This window comes from Aulonocara stuartgranti, assembly GCF_965226115.1.
Source record: "Aulonocara stuartgranti genome assembly, chromosome: 15".
Taxonomy (NCBI): domain Eukaryota; kingdom Metazoa; phylum Chordata; class Actinopteri; order Cichliformes; family Cichlidae; genus Aulonocara; species Aulonocara stuartgranti.
Genome location: NC_138951.1, coordinates 32,379,562 through 32,394,983, shown reverse-complemented (window position 1 = coordinate 32,394,983; position 15,422 = coordinate 32,379,562). Strand labels below are relative to the sequence as shown.

The 15,422-nt window shown below is 40.3% G+C and overlaps 2 protein-coding genes across 8 annotated transcripts in view; one reads left to right on the top strand and one right to left on the bottom strand.

Annotated features, from left to right (window-relative positions):
* Positions 1-2,278: 2,278 nt before the first annotated feature.
* Positions 2,279-6,742, top strand: LOC309688659 (uncharacterized protein; the record flags this gene model as incomplete). The annotated part of the gene is made up of 13 exons (XM_082504531.1): positions 2,279-2,671; positions 2,798-2,899; positions 3,118-3,350; positions 3,448-3,626; positions 3,722-3,815; positions 4,220-4,576; positions 4,672-4,789; positions 4,864-4,955; positions 5,057-5,171; positions 5,542-5,643; positions 5,845-6,012; positions 6,138-6,293; positions 6,528-6,742. Exons 1-13 carry the CDS (start codon positions 2,365-2,367, stop codon positions 6,740-6,742), a joined length of 2,238 nt encoding a protein of 745 aa, XP_082360657.1. The 5' UTR covers positions 2,279-2,364.
* Positions 6,743-9,460: 2,718 nt separating this feature from the next.
* Positions 9,461-15,422, bottom strand: part of LOC309689155 (uncharacterized protein) — a 318,224-nt gene continuing 312,262 nt past the window's right edge. For 4 of the 7 annotated variants that reach the window (XR_014271266.1, XR_014271267.1, XR_014271268.1 and 1 more), the window contains exons 2-5: positions 11,093-11,584; positions 10,889-10,956; positions 9,728-10,378; positions 9,461-9,602 (exon numbers count right to left, since the gene is read on the bottom strand). Coding sequence is in view for 2 of the 7 variants with exons in the window: in XM_082505387.1 (XP_082361513.1) it covers positions 9,551-9,602; positions 10,335-10,378; positions 10,889-10,956; positions 11,093-11,584; positions 12,551-12,587 (693 nt within the window). In the remaining 5 variants the exon portion in view is untranslated. Of the gene's footprint in view, positions 9,603-9,727; positions 10,379-10,888; positions 10,957-11,092; positions 11,585-12,550; positions 12,717-13,166; positions 13,374-13,809; positions 13,925-15,422 lie in introns of those variants that run through there. The other 3 variants (XR_014271270.1, XM_082505387.1, XM_082505388.1) reach the window with 3 other exon arrangements.

Genomic DNA, 15,422 nt, shown 5'->3' with positions numbered 1-15,422 from the left:
AAAAAGTTATCAGTAACTAATTACTGATTACTTCCCCAAAAAAGTAATCCCGTTACTTTACTGATTACTTATTTTCAAAAGTAATTAATTACTTAGTTACTTTTTAAAAACACGATTTACAACCTGAATAGGTGATAAAGCGACAGATCTTTCAGCCCAATTCTACTTTTTCTACATACAGGGAGTGCAGAATTATTAGGCAAGTTGTATTTTTGAGGAATAATTTTATTATTGAACAACAACCATGTTCTCAATGAACCCGAAAAACTCATTAATATCAAAGCTGAATGTTTTTGGAAGTAGTTTTTAGTTTGTTTTTAGTTTTAGCTGTTTTAGGGGGATATCTGTGTGTGCAGGTGACTATTACTGTGCATAATTATTAGGCAACTTAACAAAAAACAAATATATACCCATTTCAATTATTTATTTTTACCAGTGAAACCAATATAACATCTCCACATTCACAAATATACATTTCTGACATTCAAAAACAAAACAAAAACAAATCAGCGACCAATATAGCCACCTTTCTTTGCAAGGACACTCAAAAGCCTGCCATCCATGGATTCTGTCAGTGTTTTGATCTGTTCACCATCAACATTGCGTGCAGCAGCAACCACAGCCTCCCAGACACTGTTCAGAGAGGTGTACTGTTTTCCCTCCTTGTAAATCTCCAACCCGTTCTCACTCCCGACGCGTAAAATAATGACGATTTGTCACGTCCCTTAACTTCTCATGCTGACGCCTAAGGTACCCTTCCACGTTTTTATGTGACGCTGTGGGTTGTCAATTCATTCCAATATGAACCCGCTCGCGGCGATCAGAGACGCTTCGAGCAGAGGCTCCAGCCATCCATTTACTCCAATAATAACCCCGTCACGGCGAAACATGACGCCGTGAAGCACAATCTAACTGGAGAACCGGGGACCCTCTCCGCGAACGGGTTTTTCTCCCTAATTTAATGCTTTCTTTTAATGACATCGTTAACATTTCTCAACAAAAACACGAAAGTATCACTGATAATTCAACAATAAAATCGCTTCATGTTGTGGCCATCACACAGTGTTTTCCAAACTGATTCACGATCTGAAAGTGTGCAGATTTAACGTACATAATCCTTTGTTAGGTTTATTATTTTCATTTCACACGTAAAACACATTTATAGATTCATTCACCACTCCTGTTAGTTTTGGACGCGCTCGGCTCCAGCCAATCAGACGCAACCTGTGTAAGCAAAGGCTGATGGGAGAATGGAGAGACCCATTTATAAGAATAAGAAAATGAGGCGGAACTGATTGATTCTAATGCAGGTATGTAAAAAATACATATATTTAAAGTAATACCTTGATGTGTGTTTCAAAGTTTGTTTTTTCATAAAAGCTTCAAACAAACAGAGGTGACTGATCTCGGAAACGGTGTAATGTATTTAAAAATGGCTACAGCTACCGTCAGCATGCTTGCTAGGTAACGACTACACGTGTCTACTGCAGCATTAGCCATTTAATCCAACGATGATGGATTAAATCTATTACAAACGTTAAAGGACTTGTGTGCTGCAAAATACCCTCACATGGTGCGTAAAGCAGTTTTTGCGCTAAGAGTTCTGTTAGCTCTTTACAAACTGATGATGCTAACGTTAATTGCTAACATTAACCGGAGCGCCAAGACTGAAAATCATTTGAATTGCGTTAGTTATGTGTTTATGTCACTGAGTTCTGCAAAAATCTCTTTCCTCTTTAGCTTGAAAATGAGTGATTCAGAGGATCCCGAGCTGGAGGAAGAGCTTCAGGCTGCTGACGAACTCCTTCAAGATATGCAGGTAACATTTTTAGTGGAAACAGTTGTTAAAGAGGGAACACGCTTGTCTAATATTTTGTACGGAGTAAATGTTATGTTATTTGAAAACGTGACAGACAGGGAGCTTTTATTCCTCAAAGGCCATCAACCAGTCGAAGTACTAGTTGCATGCCACGTGGTCAGTGTTCACACAACCATTGATTTTATCTCACAACTTGTTTTCACCAAAGAATTTCAGTAAGTAAATATTCTTCATTCCCCCCCGCCCCCCCCCCCCTTGTCCAGAGAGCAGCATCAATGTCCACGTGAAGAACCTAATTATGTTGCCAGTGTCAACCCAACAAAAGGTACTTTACCTTCTTGTATATATTGTGATTTCTGTTTACTTTTATATTTGTTGTTATAGTTGAGTTATGCAGGGCTTTTGTGGAGTCCTAAGAAACATACTGCCTAGAGTGTTTTTCAGAGTTTCTTCCTTTCTTTATTTTTTTTCTGTTAGTGTATGGAACTGAGGTGCTTCGTCAGGAGCTCCTTCAGTTGTTGGAGGATGGAGAAGAGGACGCAGCCATGACTTGTGAGACGTCGTCTGAGTCAGCTGCTACTCACTGGGCGATCAGAAATATGGTGCCCTCGCAAAAGTGGAAAGAGGCCAGGCCTTGTCTTATAGACAATATGTTAGCTACTCTGGATCCACAGTCACACCGTGTGTGTCAGTGTGGCAAACAAGTAGTTGTGAGGTGTCTGGACTGCCTGCCTCTTCCATTCCTTTGTGCTGACTGTGATATTGCAGTTCACACACGCTTTGTCCTGCACAACAGAGAGGCAGTAACAGGAGGGTTTTTGCAGCCTTCATCAGAGTTTCACAAGCCAATAGGTACAGTTTTTAAGTCTTATGCATTTCTTGCTATGTATGAGTATGAGTGGGTGCTGTTATTGTATATTTATTGTGTATCAGTTAATTTCTAATTCTTTTTATATATATTGTGTGTTTTAATGTTAGTTCGGCTGTTGCCTGTGCAAAGGCCAGACCATGTGTGTGACTGCCCAGCAGGTAACGTTGAGGTTTCACCCGGCGCAATTGTGGCTCTTGTAACCATAAATGGTAAGTTGCCCTTTTGTCACACACTACATACACAATAGATGTGTTTGGAGGTTTTATTGCAAATTGTGCATTGCTATCTTGGTTTTAATTACCCTCGGCCCGCAGTATATGTGGGCACCTGTCAAAGGTCATTTGGATTTACCAGACCGATTTGAAAACAACATGAAAAAAATGAATGCTTTGAGCCATGACTGAATTTATCCTTATCCTTTCTACAGGGCGTTATAACCTTGCACTGCCAGTGGTGAGCTGCACCAGCTGTGGCCTAATGTGGTCCCCCTCAGTTAAGGACATCCTGGGTAGTGGATATTGGCCTGGCACCTTAAATTTCTGCACCCTGTTTTCAATGGATGTCTTTCAGTCTTTCTATGACATTAAGAAGGCTGCACCAGGGATGTCACTTAAGGCATTTGTCAAAATGCTGGATGAACGAACAGCCCATTTTGGAAGGGTGAGTTTCTAAATTTGCTAAGTTTAAGGAAATTGTGCAAATCAATGTTTATGATGACTGTCCTTGAATATTCTGTTGTATGTCCTCTATGTAAAAGAATGGCCGAATATCAGCTGATGCCTTCAGTAAAAGTTTCTTGGAGTGGAGTGCTGTAAAGTTTGAGGTGGACAGGATGTGCAAGGAGCCATGCTTTAGCTGCCCTGCCTGCACTCCAGACATGCTTGCCGTCTCAGTTGATGGAAACCGCAAGCTTTATCGCTTTCAGTCTAATGCAAGGTACGTTATGCATTGTGTACATAAGTCAAATATGGATTTGTAGAAAAATGTATTTTAATGTTTCTTTTCAAACAACTGTCACTGTGTTCGTTCAGCACTTCAGAGCAGGGGAACTTTGAAGGTGTCTTCATTGAAAAAGATGAGGAAGTTGCTGAGTTTGTGAAATACATCCAGAGACACACAAATCATGTAAGATACACATATATATATTAGTGCTGTTAGCGTTAATCTTGTTAAAATGACGTTAATGCCATAACCATATACACATACGTGTGTGTGTGTGTGTGTGTGTGTGTGTGTGTGTGTGTGTAGATGTATGGATGGGTCGATATTTTTTTTATTTTTCTCTTGGTGTTGTCGTAATACTATTTACTTTACTTTATCTTAATGTTTACTTAATTTTGTCACCATGTGTATTTAAAAAAAACAACATGATTTTTATTTTGTGTTATCAGTGCTGTCCTGGGGAGATCTGAGGTCTTGTGTGACTCGAGGCTAATTCAGCTAATTGTTATGCATTTGTTTTAAAAAGTTTGTCCCTGATAGGGCTTAATCATGTCATGTCTTTTATGTTAAAATCTTTGAGTGTATAGGTCCCGGGGAAAGGGTTGTGCGGATCTTCATCTTGGACTGCAGCAAAGGAGTCGTCCAAAAAGTCCACTGGGAAGTTGGATGAGGAGGGCATGGAAATAGCTGTTTGTCGCCACGGAGTCCTCTTAGCTGCATTGAACATGTTTCGAGGGGAGATCTTTGCTTACCCCCTTTTTCTCCAGAGGAAGTTGGCAGCTAGCATCCCAGGACATATTACGTTCCTTTGCTCCGATGTGGCCTGTAAATATTTCCCCTATTTAACCAAGGTGGCTCAGCAGTGCCCTGAGCTGAGGAACCTCTTGTCAATGCGTCCTTTTCTCTCCGTCATGCATGCAAAGGCTCACACTTGGAAATGCGAGGTATACTGCAGCTTGTAGTTTTGGATTAGTTTGAGACATTTTGTTATAAGGTTGAATGAATTCAGCAGTCATGTATTGTGACCTCCTTTCTATAGATCAAATGGGGAGGTGCGTTTCAGGATGGGGCCGGTTCAACAGTTGGAGAAGAGGTGGAACAAGTAAACAGTTTCCTGTCTAGGGCGGCCATCACAACGAAGTACATGTCTAAAGCAGGTGTGTGTCCGTGTCTGAGATTCCACTCAGTCTCCTGCTCATTAATTCTAATTTGTATACTAACTGAAATGCAGGGCGAACAGACATGCTGACCCTCCTGGCTTTGGGGTGGAACAAAAGGAAAGTGGAACAACTGGGCCGCACTTTGAGCCAGCGATATCTAAAGGTCATTTTTTCAACACCCATTTTAATGTGTGTGGTAATGGGGGGAAAACACCAGTACTCTTTTAATGTCAATATGAATGACATTTATGAATGCATTCTTAGATCATAAGGATCCTTAGAGAACAAGTGGAGAGCCTGAATGCGACCAGAAATGAGCTGGGTGTGGATGACGACACACTGCAGCAATGGGTGGCCGATGTGCAGAAATGGGCTGAAGGTGAGTCTCAATATAATGCACTCATGTATAACAATAGGACCCACCATGGCCTCATTAAAGAACTTAGAGTTAAGATCTTTCTGACAGTGTCAACAAACAATGAAAAATAAGCCTTGGAAAAGCAAATTTATGGCAGAGTTGTTGCGTTTCATCAAATTGGATAGAACCTGGGTTGAAATGATGTCGTACTAGTTGGTTTTATAAACCTGAACACCAGCATACTTGTTATCTCATGATTATCATGAGATAGCAGCACATGAAGGCTCCAGATGTCTTATAATGAATGTCATCAAGTCAGTGATTACAGAGTCCACTGTAGTTTGGTGACTGTTACTCATCCTGTATTCTGATTAATATTCCTCTCACTTAGAAAGTGATCAAACTGATGGCAGCCTTGGAGCGTTGCAGGCACGAATAGAGGAGCTTGTCGTCATCATCAGAGTGCGAACACAAAGTCTTTACAGACAAAATGGTACGTCCCAGTTTCTTTGAAACGGACCGTTTGATGCTCAGTTTGTACAGCTTGTGCAGCTACTTTGTAAACAGAATCAAATCAGATCCAGGTTTGTTTAAGCTGGATGTGATTTGTTCTAGCAAACAAATTGATGAGTGTAGATTAAAATGAAACTATATACATTATGTGAAGGTGTGAATTTTTTACGATTATTTACAGATAGCAACAAGAGGCGACACAGAATTCGCAAGGTCATCTTAGTTGAGAAGAAACGCTTGACGGTTGCTGTTGACGACTACAACAAGCTCGCTGAACCAACAAAGCAAATCGTATCCAGTGATGCCCTCATGCAGACCGATATTTGGCCCTGGCAGAGCACAAGTGAACGTAAGCTCTTGATTTATAAATATCCTTTTTAAACAAGCTCCCAGTATCTGAGCAGTAGTTGAATGTTTTGTTCTTGAATCATAATATGCTGCTATGTTTTCCCATCTGATGTTGTTAAACTGTAGCTGCTGCTGACCTCCGGACAAAGAGAAAGGTCTTTGAGAAGGTGATGGCTGTGAGGCGCCTGAGAGAGGAGGAGATGATCCTTTGCAGGGAGATGCGGCATCACTGGACAGTGTTGCGAATGCGTTCTGTGGTGTTGGGGACAATCTCCTCAGACTGTAAGCACTTTATTTATTTATTAATTTTTTGATGAATCGATTGAAAATAAGAGCAGATGCTAAAGTCTTACTGGATCTTTTACCTATATCTAGATTGCTAGCTAACACTGCCTTCTCCCTTTTAAAAAAATGTTTAATTACAGCATCCTAATTCCTTGTGTTTATGAGGTGATGTTTTTTTGTTGTTTGTTTTTTTTACTTTTCTCATATTTATTTGTTTTGTTCTTTTTACAGCCTCCTTTGTTGGCATGTCGGAGGATGCACAGAAGGGACTCTGTAGCCTGGTTTTAAAACAACAAAGTGAACTGAAAGCTGAAATGCTCAAAGTAAAGGACGTGTACAAGAGAATCCTCAGCCACCAACCACTCCTGGAAATGGACTCGGAGGAGGAGGAGGACATTCCAGACGATGCCACTGAGAGTGATTTGAGCACTTCTGATGAAGACTGATTGTGTCATCATTGATGTTATGTTTGGTAAAATAAAAAGTTAATCACATCTCTGTTCAATGTGATTTTTCAACAGACATTTTACATTTTGAGAAGAAAAATGGAATTTCCTTGGTGCAGTTGTTTACCCTGAATCATTATTTCCCATCTAATTTAATGACTAGTGTACATGTTCAGATACGATAACATAATTTAATTTATGGGATGCTTTCTGGGCTGCTCAAATAATCACAAAATTTAAAAGCACCAGGCAGCACACTCACAAGTAAATTTTTTGTTCAGTGTTTTGTCGAAGAAATCAACAAGTACAACTGAGATGTTTGCTGTAGTGGTGTGTTTGTTAAGAAGCATGCCAGCACACTGGTGAACTGACAGTCCCAGAATGCACCCGAGCCATTGACTCGCCCCAGAGCAAATGAAATTGCTTATCTAGAAAGACAACCGTCATCAAAGAAGAAGTAAAAGAGTAGGAAACAAATGGTAAGGGAAGGTACTGTGGGGTAGGAAAGAAAGGCCAGAGCTGTGCAAAATGACCTCCAGCAGGCCACAAATGTGCACGTCTGCTCAAACGGTCAGAAATGGACTCCATGAGGGTGGTATGAGGGCCCGACGTCCACAGGTGGGGTTGTGCTTACAGCCCAACACAGTGCCGTATGTTTGGCATTTGCCAGACAACACAAAGATTGGCAACTTTGCCACTGGCGCCCTGTGCTCCTCACAGATGAAAGCAGGTTCACACTGAGCACTTGTGACAGTCTGGAGACGCCGTGGAGAACCTTCTGCTTCCTGCAACATCCTCCAGCATGAGTTTGGCAGTGGGTCAGTTTTGGTGTGGGGTGGCATTTCTTTGGGGAGCTGCACAGCCCTCCATGTGTTCGGCAGAGGTAGCCTGACTGCCATTAGGTACTGAGATGAGATCCTCAGACCCCTTGTGAGACCATATGCTGGTGCGGTTGGCCCCGGGTTCCTCCTAATGGAAGACAATCCTAGACCTCATGTGGCTGGAGTGTGTCAGCAGTTCCTGCAAGATGAAGGCATTGATGCTGTGGACTGGCCCGCCCATTCCCCAGAACTGAATCCAATTGAGGACATCTGGGACATTATGTCTCGCTCCATCCACCAACTGCACCACAAATGTCCAGGAGTGGGCAGATGCTTTAGTCCTGGAGTCTGGGAGGAGATCCATCAGGAGAGCATCTGCCACTTCATCAGGAGCATGCCCAGGTGTTGTAGGGAGGTCATACAGGCATGTGGAGGCCACACAGACTAGTGAGCCTCATTTTGACATGTTTTGAGGACATTACATAAAACCAGATTAATGATTCTGTATTGCATTGATCAAGGAACCAACCCAATAGGAGCTAAAGGAATCCTCTTGACATTACTTCACTCAGTAAGTTTATACTATGTTTAATGTGCATTTTCTTCATCAGTTTAGAACATAACATGTTAGCGCTCCCTGGTCCTTTTTGGAGACAGATCCTGAGACAGCAGGCAGCTATGGAGAACTCGTGTCAGCTGTGGTAATTAAGGAATACTTTGATTTAATATTGATTTCATGACAACTATCCTCTGGCACATATTCCTGGATATATATAATGACATAAGTAAACTCCCATTTTAGAATCATTGCCTTCTTTGATCTGACTTATTGCCTCAGACTTTGGCCCTGTGTCCCCAAAAGTATAGAAAATCCATGACACTGAGTAAGAGGCCTTTATCATGTTATAAGTGAGAGAGTTTGGTGTAACAGTGGTTGAACATGCCAAATCAATCCACAACATACTGCCATTCCCCAGCTGTAACCTGCATATGCATCAAACCAAAATCCAGTATCATAGCCACAAAAAAGACATAAAGATTAGGTTAAAAGGGTTGTCTCATTTTGCCAGATAGCTTCATCCCAAAAAAGATAAACATTCTTCAAAAACAAAAGTTTGTGAATATTTGCTGTATTGCCAGGCCTAAACCAACCTGTTAAACTTATCAAATTATTGTCATAGATACAAACCTATTGATTGAAACAGAATAATCCATTGAAGCCTCCATCATCATCCACAATCACTGTTACTGTTCAGATTATTTTATCTCTGTTTTCCTCTAGAATGTTTTGAAAATCAGCATTTGATCAACAGACTTTTTAAAAGTTTATTTTGATCCTATTGTTTACGTGTGTAATTGCATTTTTATTGAAATTATGACAGGAAAACCCTCAATCAAATTGTATCTTTGATATCTAATAATAATATTAACAATAATGTTACATATGTAATATGTACACAATAATATTGTGCAAACAAACAAGAAAAATAGCAAAAAAATGTCAATTTTTTTTAATACCCTGTATATAAAGACCACATATGACCACAACTCCAAATGTGCAATTGTCACTGCATCTAAACATGACATATTACAAAAAGGTAGAAACATATAATATACAATATGTTCTGAAGCTGGTACTGGTGCAGTTAACTTTGCTTTAGGCTCCCATACACAGTAGGTGTTACTTACTATACGTGCAGTGCAGTATTACTTTACCTTGTAATATGTTATAATAAGCAAGTCACTTCTATATTTATGAGGATGTAGACAATAATGTTGGCTGATATGTAAAACTATGAGATGTCGAGTGCAGGGAAGATATTATTGATCGATCAGATTCATGAATATGTTAGGTACTTAAGCCACAATTAGAGAGTGAAACAGAGACTGACACTGGTTGAAATGTATAGTAAATATTTTATTTTGAACTTTTATGCTGAACTACAAGCTGTGAACTGTGCGATCTCTGCGACCTGTGGTGCCTGGTTTACTGTGTGTAAAACTGCGCAGGTTCCCATGTGTCATCCCACACTTTGCCACTGTCAGGAGAAAAACATAACAAACAACAACGACAACCACACACAAAATAGGACAATTTAGGTTGTGACATATGACAATTTTTTAGGATGAAATATCTTCTATATTCATGTCATGCTTTAAACACCTTCATTGTAATATAAATTAATCAAATCAAGTCAGAGAGTATTAATATATGTAGTAGATGTCAAGCAGGACCACAGCAGCAGCCACGATCCATTGGAACCTGCTGGATGAGAGAGCACAGAAACTCCAGGGAAGAAGTTTAGTTAGTAACATGCATGAACTGCATTACTGAGACATGTATGTTTACAGATGGTGGTGAGGGAGAGGGGGAGAGTTTTCAGTAAAAGGAGACGTGACTGCATCTTCAACCAATACTGAGCCTGCATAACCCTGAAAGAGACAGAGAGAGAGGGGGGGGGGACACTAACCCCCAGCAGTCTGGTCCTATTACAGCATAACTAAGGGCTGAGCTGAACCAGCCCTAACTATAAGCTCTATAAAGAAGTAAAGTCTTATGCCTACTCTTAAAAGTGTTGACCATGTCCACCTCCAAAACTCATAATGGACTTTGGAGGTGGACAGCTATCAAGCTCCTCACAGAAGAGGAGCTCGATAGCTAAAATCTCCCAATTTACTTTAGTCCAAATACATGAATTCAAATTGAGTTGATAACTATTTATCAACAATATGAATGTCTGTTCCCGTCCAACAAAGTTGTTACTACATACCATGTTGAGCAAGGCTTCCACTTGACTTTAACTTCTTCTTTTTCCTGAAAAACATGATATAAACAAACAATTAATTAAGAAAGACATGCAAGTTGCATACAAAAAGGAGCTTATAAACATTTGTGTACTATTGAATGGCTCAATATATTATACAATTAGTTTACAAAAACATAAGAACCACTACAATGCTTGTACTGCCAGCATCGAGTGCATGTCAGCAAAGCAACACTGCTTACATTGTGGCTCACAAGCAAAACTAACTGAAGCAGATGTTACTGAATGGGAAGGAGCACCTCCACATCAATCACTCCTTCTGAGCATGATGTCAGGAGGACTTTAAAGAACGTAAACATCAGGAAGGCAGCATGACCAGGTCGTATCAGGTGGTCTGTTCTTATTTAATGTCCTATTTGGAGTGAAATCCTGACTCAGTGGCTGAATTAGTGTAGATTCATCAAATACAAAAGCTTATGGATATTCAGTCAGGCACAGTTCAAATCCGGGAAGTCCAAAGACGCAAACAAATCTGCACAACAGCAGGCTAAATTACTTACATTTACAACTCTCCTGTCTACTATCTCTTCATATTTGAAAATCTTCTGTGTACGGTGTTTTCGGCATTCTGAAAAATAACAAATGAAATATTTACATGAGTTCTGTAAAACTGGAAAAAATGCAAAAATTAAGAAAAAGAAATCTTAACAAACTTAACGAACATGTCATGTGTTTCGTACATTTACAATACCATAACGTCTAACCTTTCCTTGTCCTTTTTTTGTTTGGGACATCCGAGGTGTACACCGTAGAAATTGAGGGAGATGCAGGATGTGGAGATGGAGAGGAGGATGCAGGAGAAAGCAGAGATGAAGAGGAGGATGCAGGAGGAAGCAGAGATGGAGAGGAGGATGCAGGAGGAAGCAGAGATGGAGAGGAGGATGCAGGATGAAGCAGAGATGGAGAGGAGGATGCAGGAGGAAGCAGAGACAGAGAGGAATATGCAGGAGGAAGCAGAGATGGAGAGGAGGATGCAGGAGGAAGCAGAGATGGAGAGGAGGATGCAGGAGGAAGCAGAGATGAAGAGGAGGATGCAGGAGGCTGACAGAGGGAAGATGTTGGTACAGGCTCTAAATGAAGAATAAATTCCTCGTTTAGAGCCTCTGGGTCTGGGACTGGTCCAGCATCGACACTGTCAGCAGAGGATGGTCCAGCTGCTGGTGTAGAACTTTTAGCAGGAGGTGAAGCTTGTAATTCTGAAAAATTTTAAATATTAAACATTCATTCAAATGGGTTGAAAAAATGTACAGTACACATAAACACATAATAGGTAGTGATTTGCATGTTTTCAGTTAAGTTTTTACTAAAGATACAACTGGTAAATATTGGCATCAAATAAGTCATCTCGCACACTCACTGACCCAAATAATTCAGTACAAGTGCCCTCTAGGGTAGTGTGACATCTGTAGTGCTTTTCTACATTGTACATTAAAAAATTAATGAGTGTGACTATAAATCCAGATAGATAATGACTTTTTCCTCTGATGACACTACTTTCCTGACTTTGTAGTGAATAACATTTGACACTTCAAGCTAGTACTGTGACTTAGGAGTTTTGTACAATGGTGATGCTAACTACCTCAGGGAGGTAATCAGGTAACCTCTTAAGAAGTATATAAGTTATTTAAGAATATTGGTGTTCATATTGGTAACATTATATAACATTTGTTATACTAGAAAGTCTCGAAGAGAATTATCAGGTCTGGTTTTCGTGAAGATTTTTAAAATTACATTTGTATATACATGAGTGTGAAAGACCATACTATACACACACACATACAAAATTGTTCAGGTGGGTAACACCAGAGGTTCAGTATGGCTAGCTTTGGTGATGTGACCGACACATGGGGAGGTAATAAGGCAGATATAACACTATTTTCATGTTAGCAACAGGACATGTAGGGCAGCTGTCACCTCACAGCAAGAAGGTTACTGGTCTGAACCTTGGCTGAATAATAGAATAGAACAGAATAGAGTAGAGTAGAACAGAATAGCTGGTGACTGTTAACTATCCTCATCCTCACCATCTTGTTTGTCTCTATGTACCCCGTGATGATCTGCCTTCTTATCTAGGGTGTACCATGAGTATCACCCAAAGACAGCTAGGATAGGCTACCTGATAAGGACACCTGGTTACAGATAATGGACAAAGCATATCTTACTTCTCAGAAGGTGTTCATAAAGCTTACTCATCTTCATGAGGATGTCACGTGCAGCACCTTCCGCTGGTTCGATCTGAGTGATCACGTCCCCTACTATACGGCCCTTACGGTCAAACTGTCCAAGAAACAGAATTGGTTGGTAGCCCAGGGCATGTAGCTTTGAAACCTGCAAGAACAACAAAGAAAAACATGCAGCCAGTCTTTCATGTAAGCAAATTGATGTATAACAAACCTTTAAGTTTCACATCTTTGTTGTTTTATTGTTGTCGATAGTTAAAAAGTATTTATGGTGACCAAACCTGTAAATGTATGATAAAATCCATCTTGAAATGTTTTGTCTCTCAGTTAATAGTCGATTAAATTAAAAATCAGAAGTAGCTTGAATAAAAATAGTTTTTAACAAGTTTTTTCTAGTTGGATGTCTTTAGTGTGATGATGTTATTCTGATGTGAATAACTTTTTTATTTATGCTCTTTTATAAATTAATATTTTATGTGTATATACATGTCTTGTTAGTTTCTTACTTCATGATATACAAGAAAACATTGACAACTGTGATTAATAAAGAATTGTCTACCAGACCAACCACTTATTAGATCAGAACTTTTAAGCTTACTGACAACTGGGCTGAATTAACCACCCTGCTCGCATTTCTGTTTTTTTTAACAGAGGCAGCCCAGTTACTGTTTTTAAACTGTTCTTGTTTTTTTTTTCAATCCCTCCTTTAGGTTCAGGCTGCCCAGGCATCCACTGCATGTCTTCCTGTTGCAGGTGTTTGGGGCCTGACAGGAAGGGCATGGTTTGGTTTTTGGCTTTGTCATTTCTGCAAATGAAAATGGAACATGTAGGGATTATTTCAGGTCTGTTTTGGTGAAACGATTACAAAAATAATTTATGACCAAAGAAATAACTTATATTACGAGGCAGTATTACACCATATTTAGAAAAAAAAATCAATTACGAGATTAAAGTCATTAATATTGAGTTAATTACGTGAATAGGGTTAAAAAAAACCCTGAATTGATTACAGAAAAGATACATTGCTAAAATAGAGCAGTACTAACATTAGCTGGGTGGCCAAGCAAGTGTCTTACACATGAGAATACATCACAAAAAAATTTAAATAAACTTTTGCAGAAGTAGTTCTCTTGGTACACAGACTGCTCTGTGAAAACATTTCAAGTTTAATATCAGTTTAATATCACTGAAATTAATATTTCAGTGAACATGCAAATTACCCACAGTTTATCACAACTTACTTAGCTAGGATCTGCCTCGTGTCCAGTCGAAAACTTCGCTGCAGGACCGTGAGTTGAAAGATACATTTACTACGACTCCCAAGATGCATTGCAGTAAAAACCATCCAATCGCCTTGCTTAAGATCTGTTGACGTGTCGCTAAAGGCGCGCTGTAGATAAATATTGCAATTTGTAAAAAATAAAATACTACAATTTGCATTTTTTAATTACATAATTAAACACTGGGCCAGTTTAATTTCGTATTATCGCTGGTTATTATTTTAGAGTAAATAAAGGAATAATGGGTAGCACCAAGCTGTTGTTATCTTCATTTCCATAGCGACGGCGGTTGAGGATTATGGGTAGTGTGCAGTTACGGGATTAGTGCGTCTGCGTAAATTGGTCTGATTGGTTGGAGCCGAGCGCATCCAAAACTAGCAGGAGTGGTGAATGAATCTATAAATGTGTTTTACGTGTGAAATGAAAATAATAAACCTAACGAAGGATTATGTACGTTAAATCTGCGCACTTTCAGATCGTGAATCAGTTTGGAAAACACTGTGTGATGGCCACAACATGAAGCGATTTTATTGTTGAATTATCAGTGATACTTTCGTGTTTTTGTTGAGAAATGTTAACGATGTCATTAAAAGAAAGCATTAAATTAGGGAGAAAAACCCGTTCGCGGAGAGGGTCCCCGGTTCTCCAGTTAGATTGTGCTTCACGGCGTCATGTTTCGCCGTGACGGGGTTATTATTGGAGTAAATGGATGGCTGGAGCCTCTGCTCGAAGCGTCTCTGATCGCCGCGAGCGGGTTCATATTGGAATGAATTGACAACCCACAGCGTCACATAAAAACGTGGAAGGGTACCTTAGGCGTCAGCATGAGAAGTTAAGGGACGTGACAAATCGTCATTATTTTACGCGTTGGGAGTGAGAACGGGTTGAAATCTCACATTTGATGATGGACCACAGGTTCTCAATGGGGTTCAGATCAGGTGAACAAGGTGGCCATGTCATTAGTTTTTCTTCTTTTATACCCTTTCTTGCCAGCCACGCTGTGGAGTACTTGGACGCATGTGATGGAGCATTGTCCTGCATGAAAATCATGTTTTTCTTGAAGGATGCAGACTTCTTCCTGTACCACTGCTTGAAGAAGGTGTGTTCCAGAAACTGGCAGTAGGACTGGGAGTTGAGCTTGACTCCATCCTCAACCCGAAAAGGCCCCACAAGCTCATCTTTGATGATACCAGCCCAAACCAGTACTCCACCTCCACCTTGCTGGCGTCTGAGTCGGACTGGAGCTCTCTGCCCTTTACCAATCCAGCCACGGGCCCATCCATCTGGCCCATCAAGACTCACTCTCATTTCATCAGTCCATAAAACCTTAGAAAAATCAGTCTTGAGATATTTCTTGGCCCAGTCTTGACGTTTCAGCTTGTGTGTCTTGTTCAGTGGTGGTCGTCTTTCAGCCTTTCTTACCTTGGCCATGTCTCTGAGTATTGCACACCTTGTGCTCTTGGGCACTCCAGTGATGTTGCAGCTCTGAAATATGGCCAAACTGGTGGCAAGTGGCATCTTGGCAGCTGCACGCTTGACTTTTCTCAGTTCATGGCCAGTTATTTTGCGCCTTG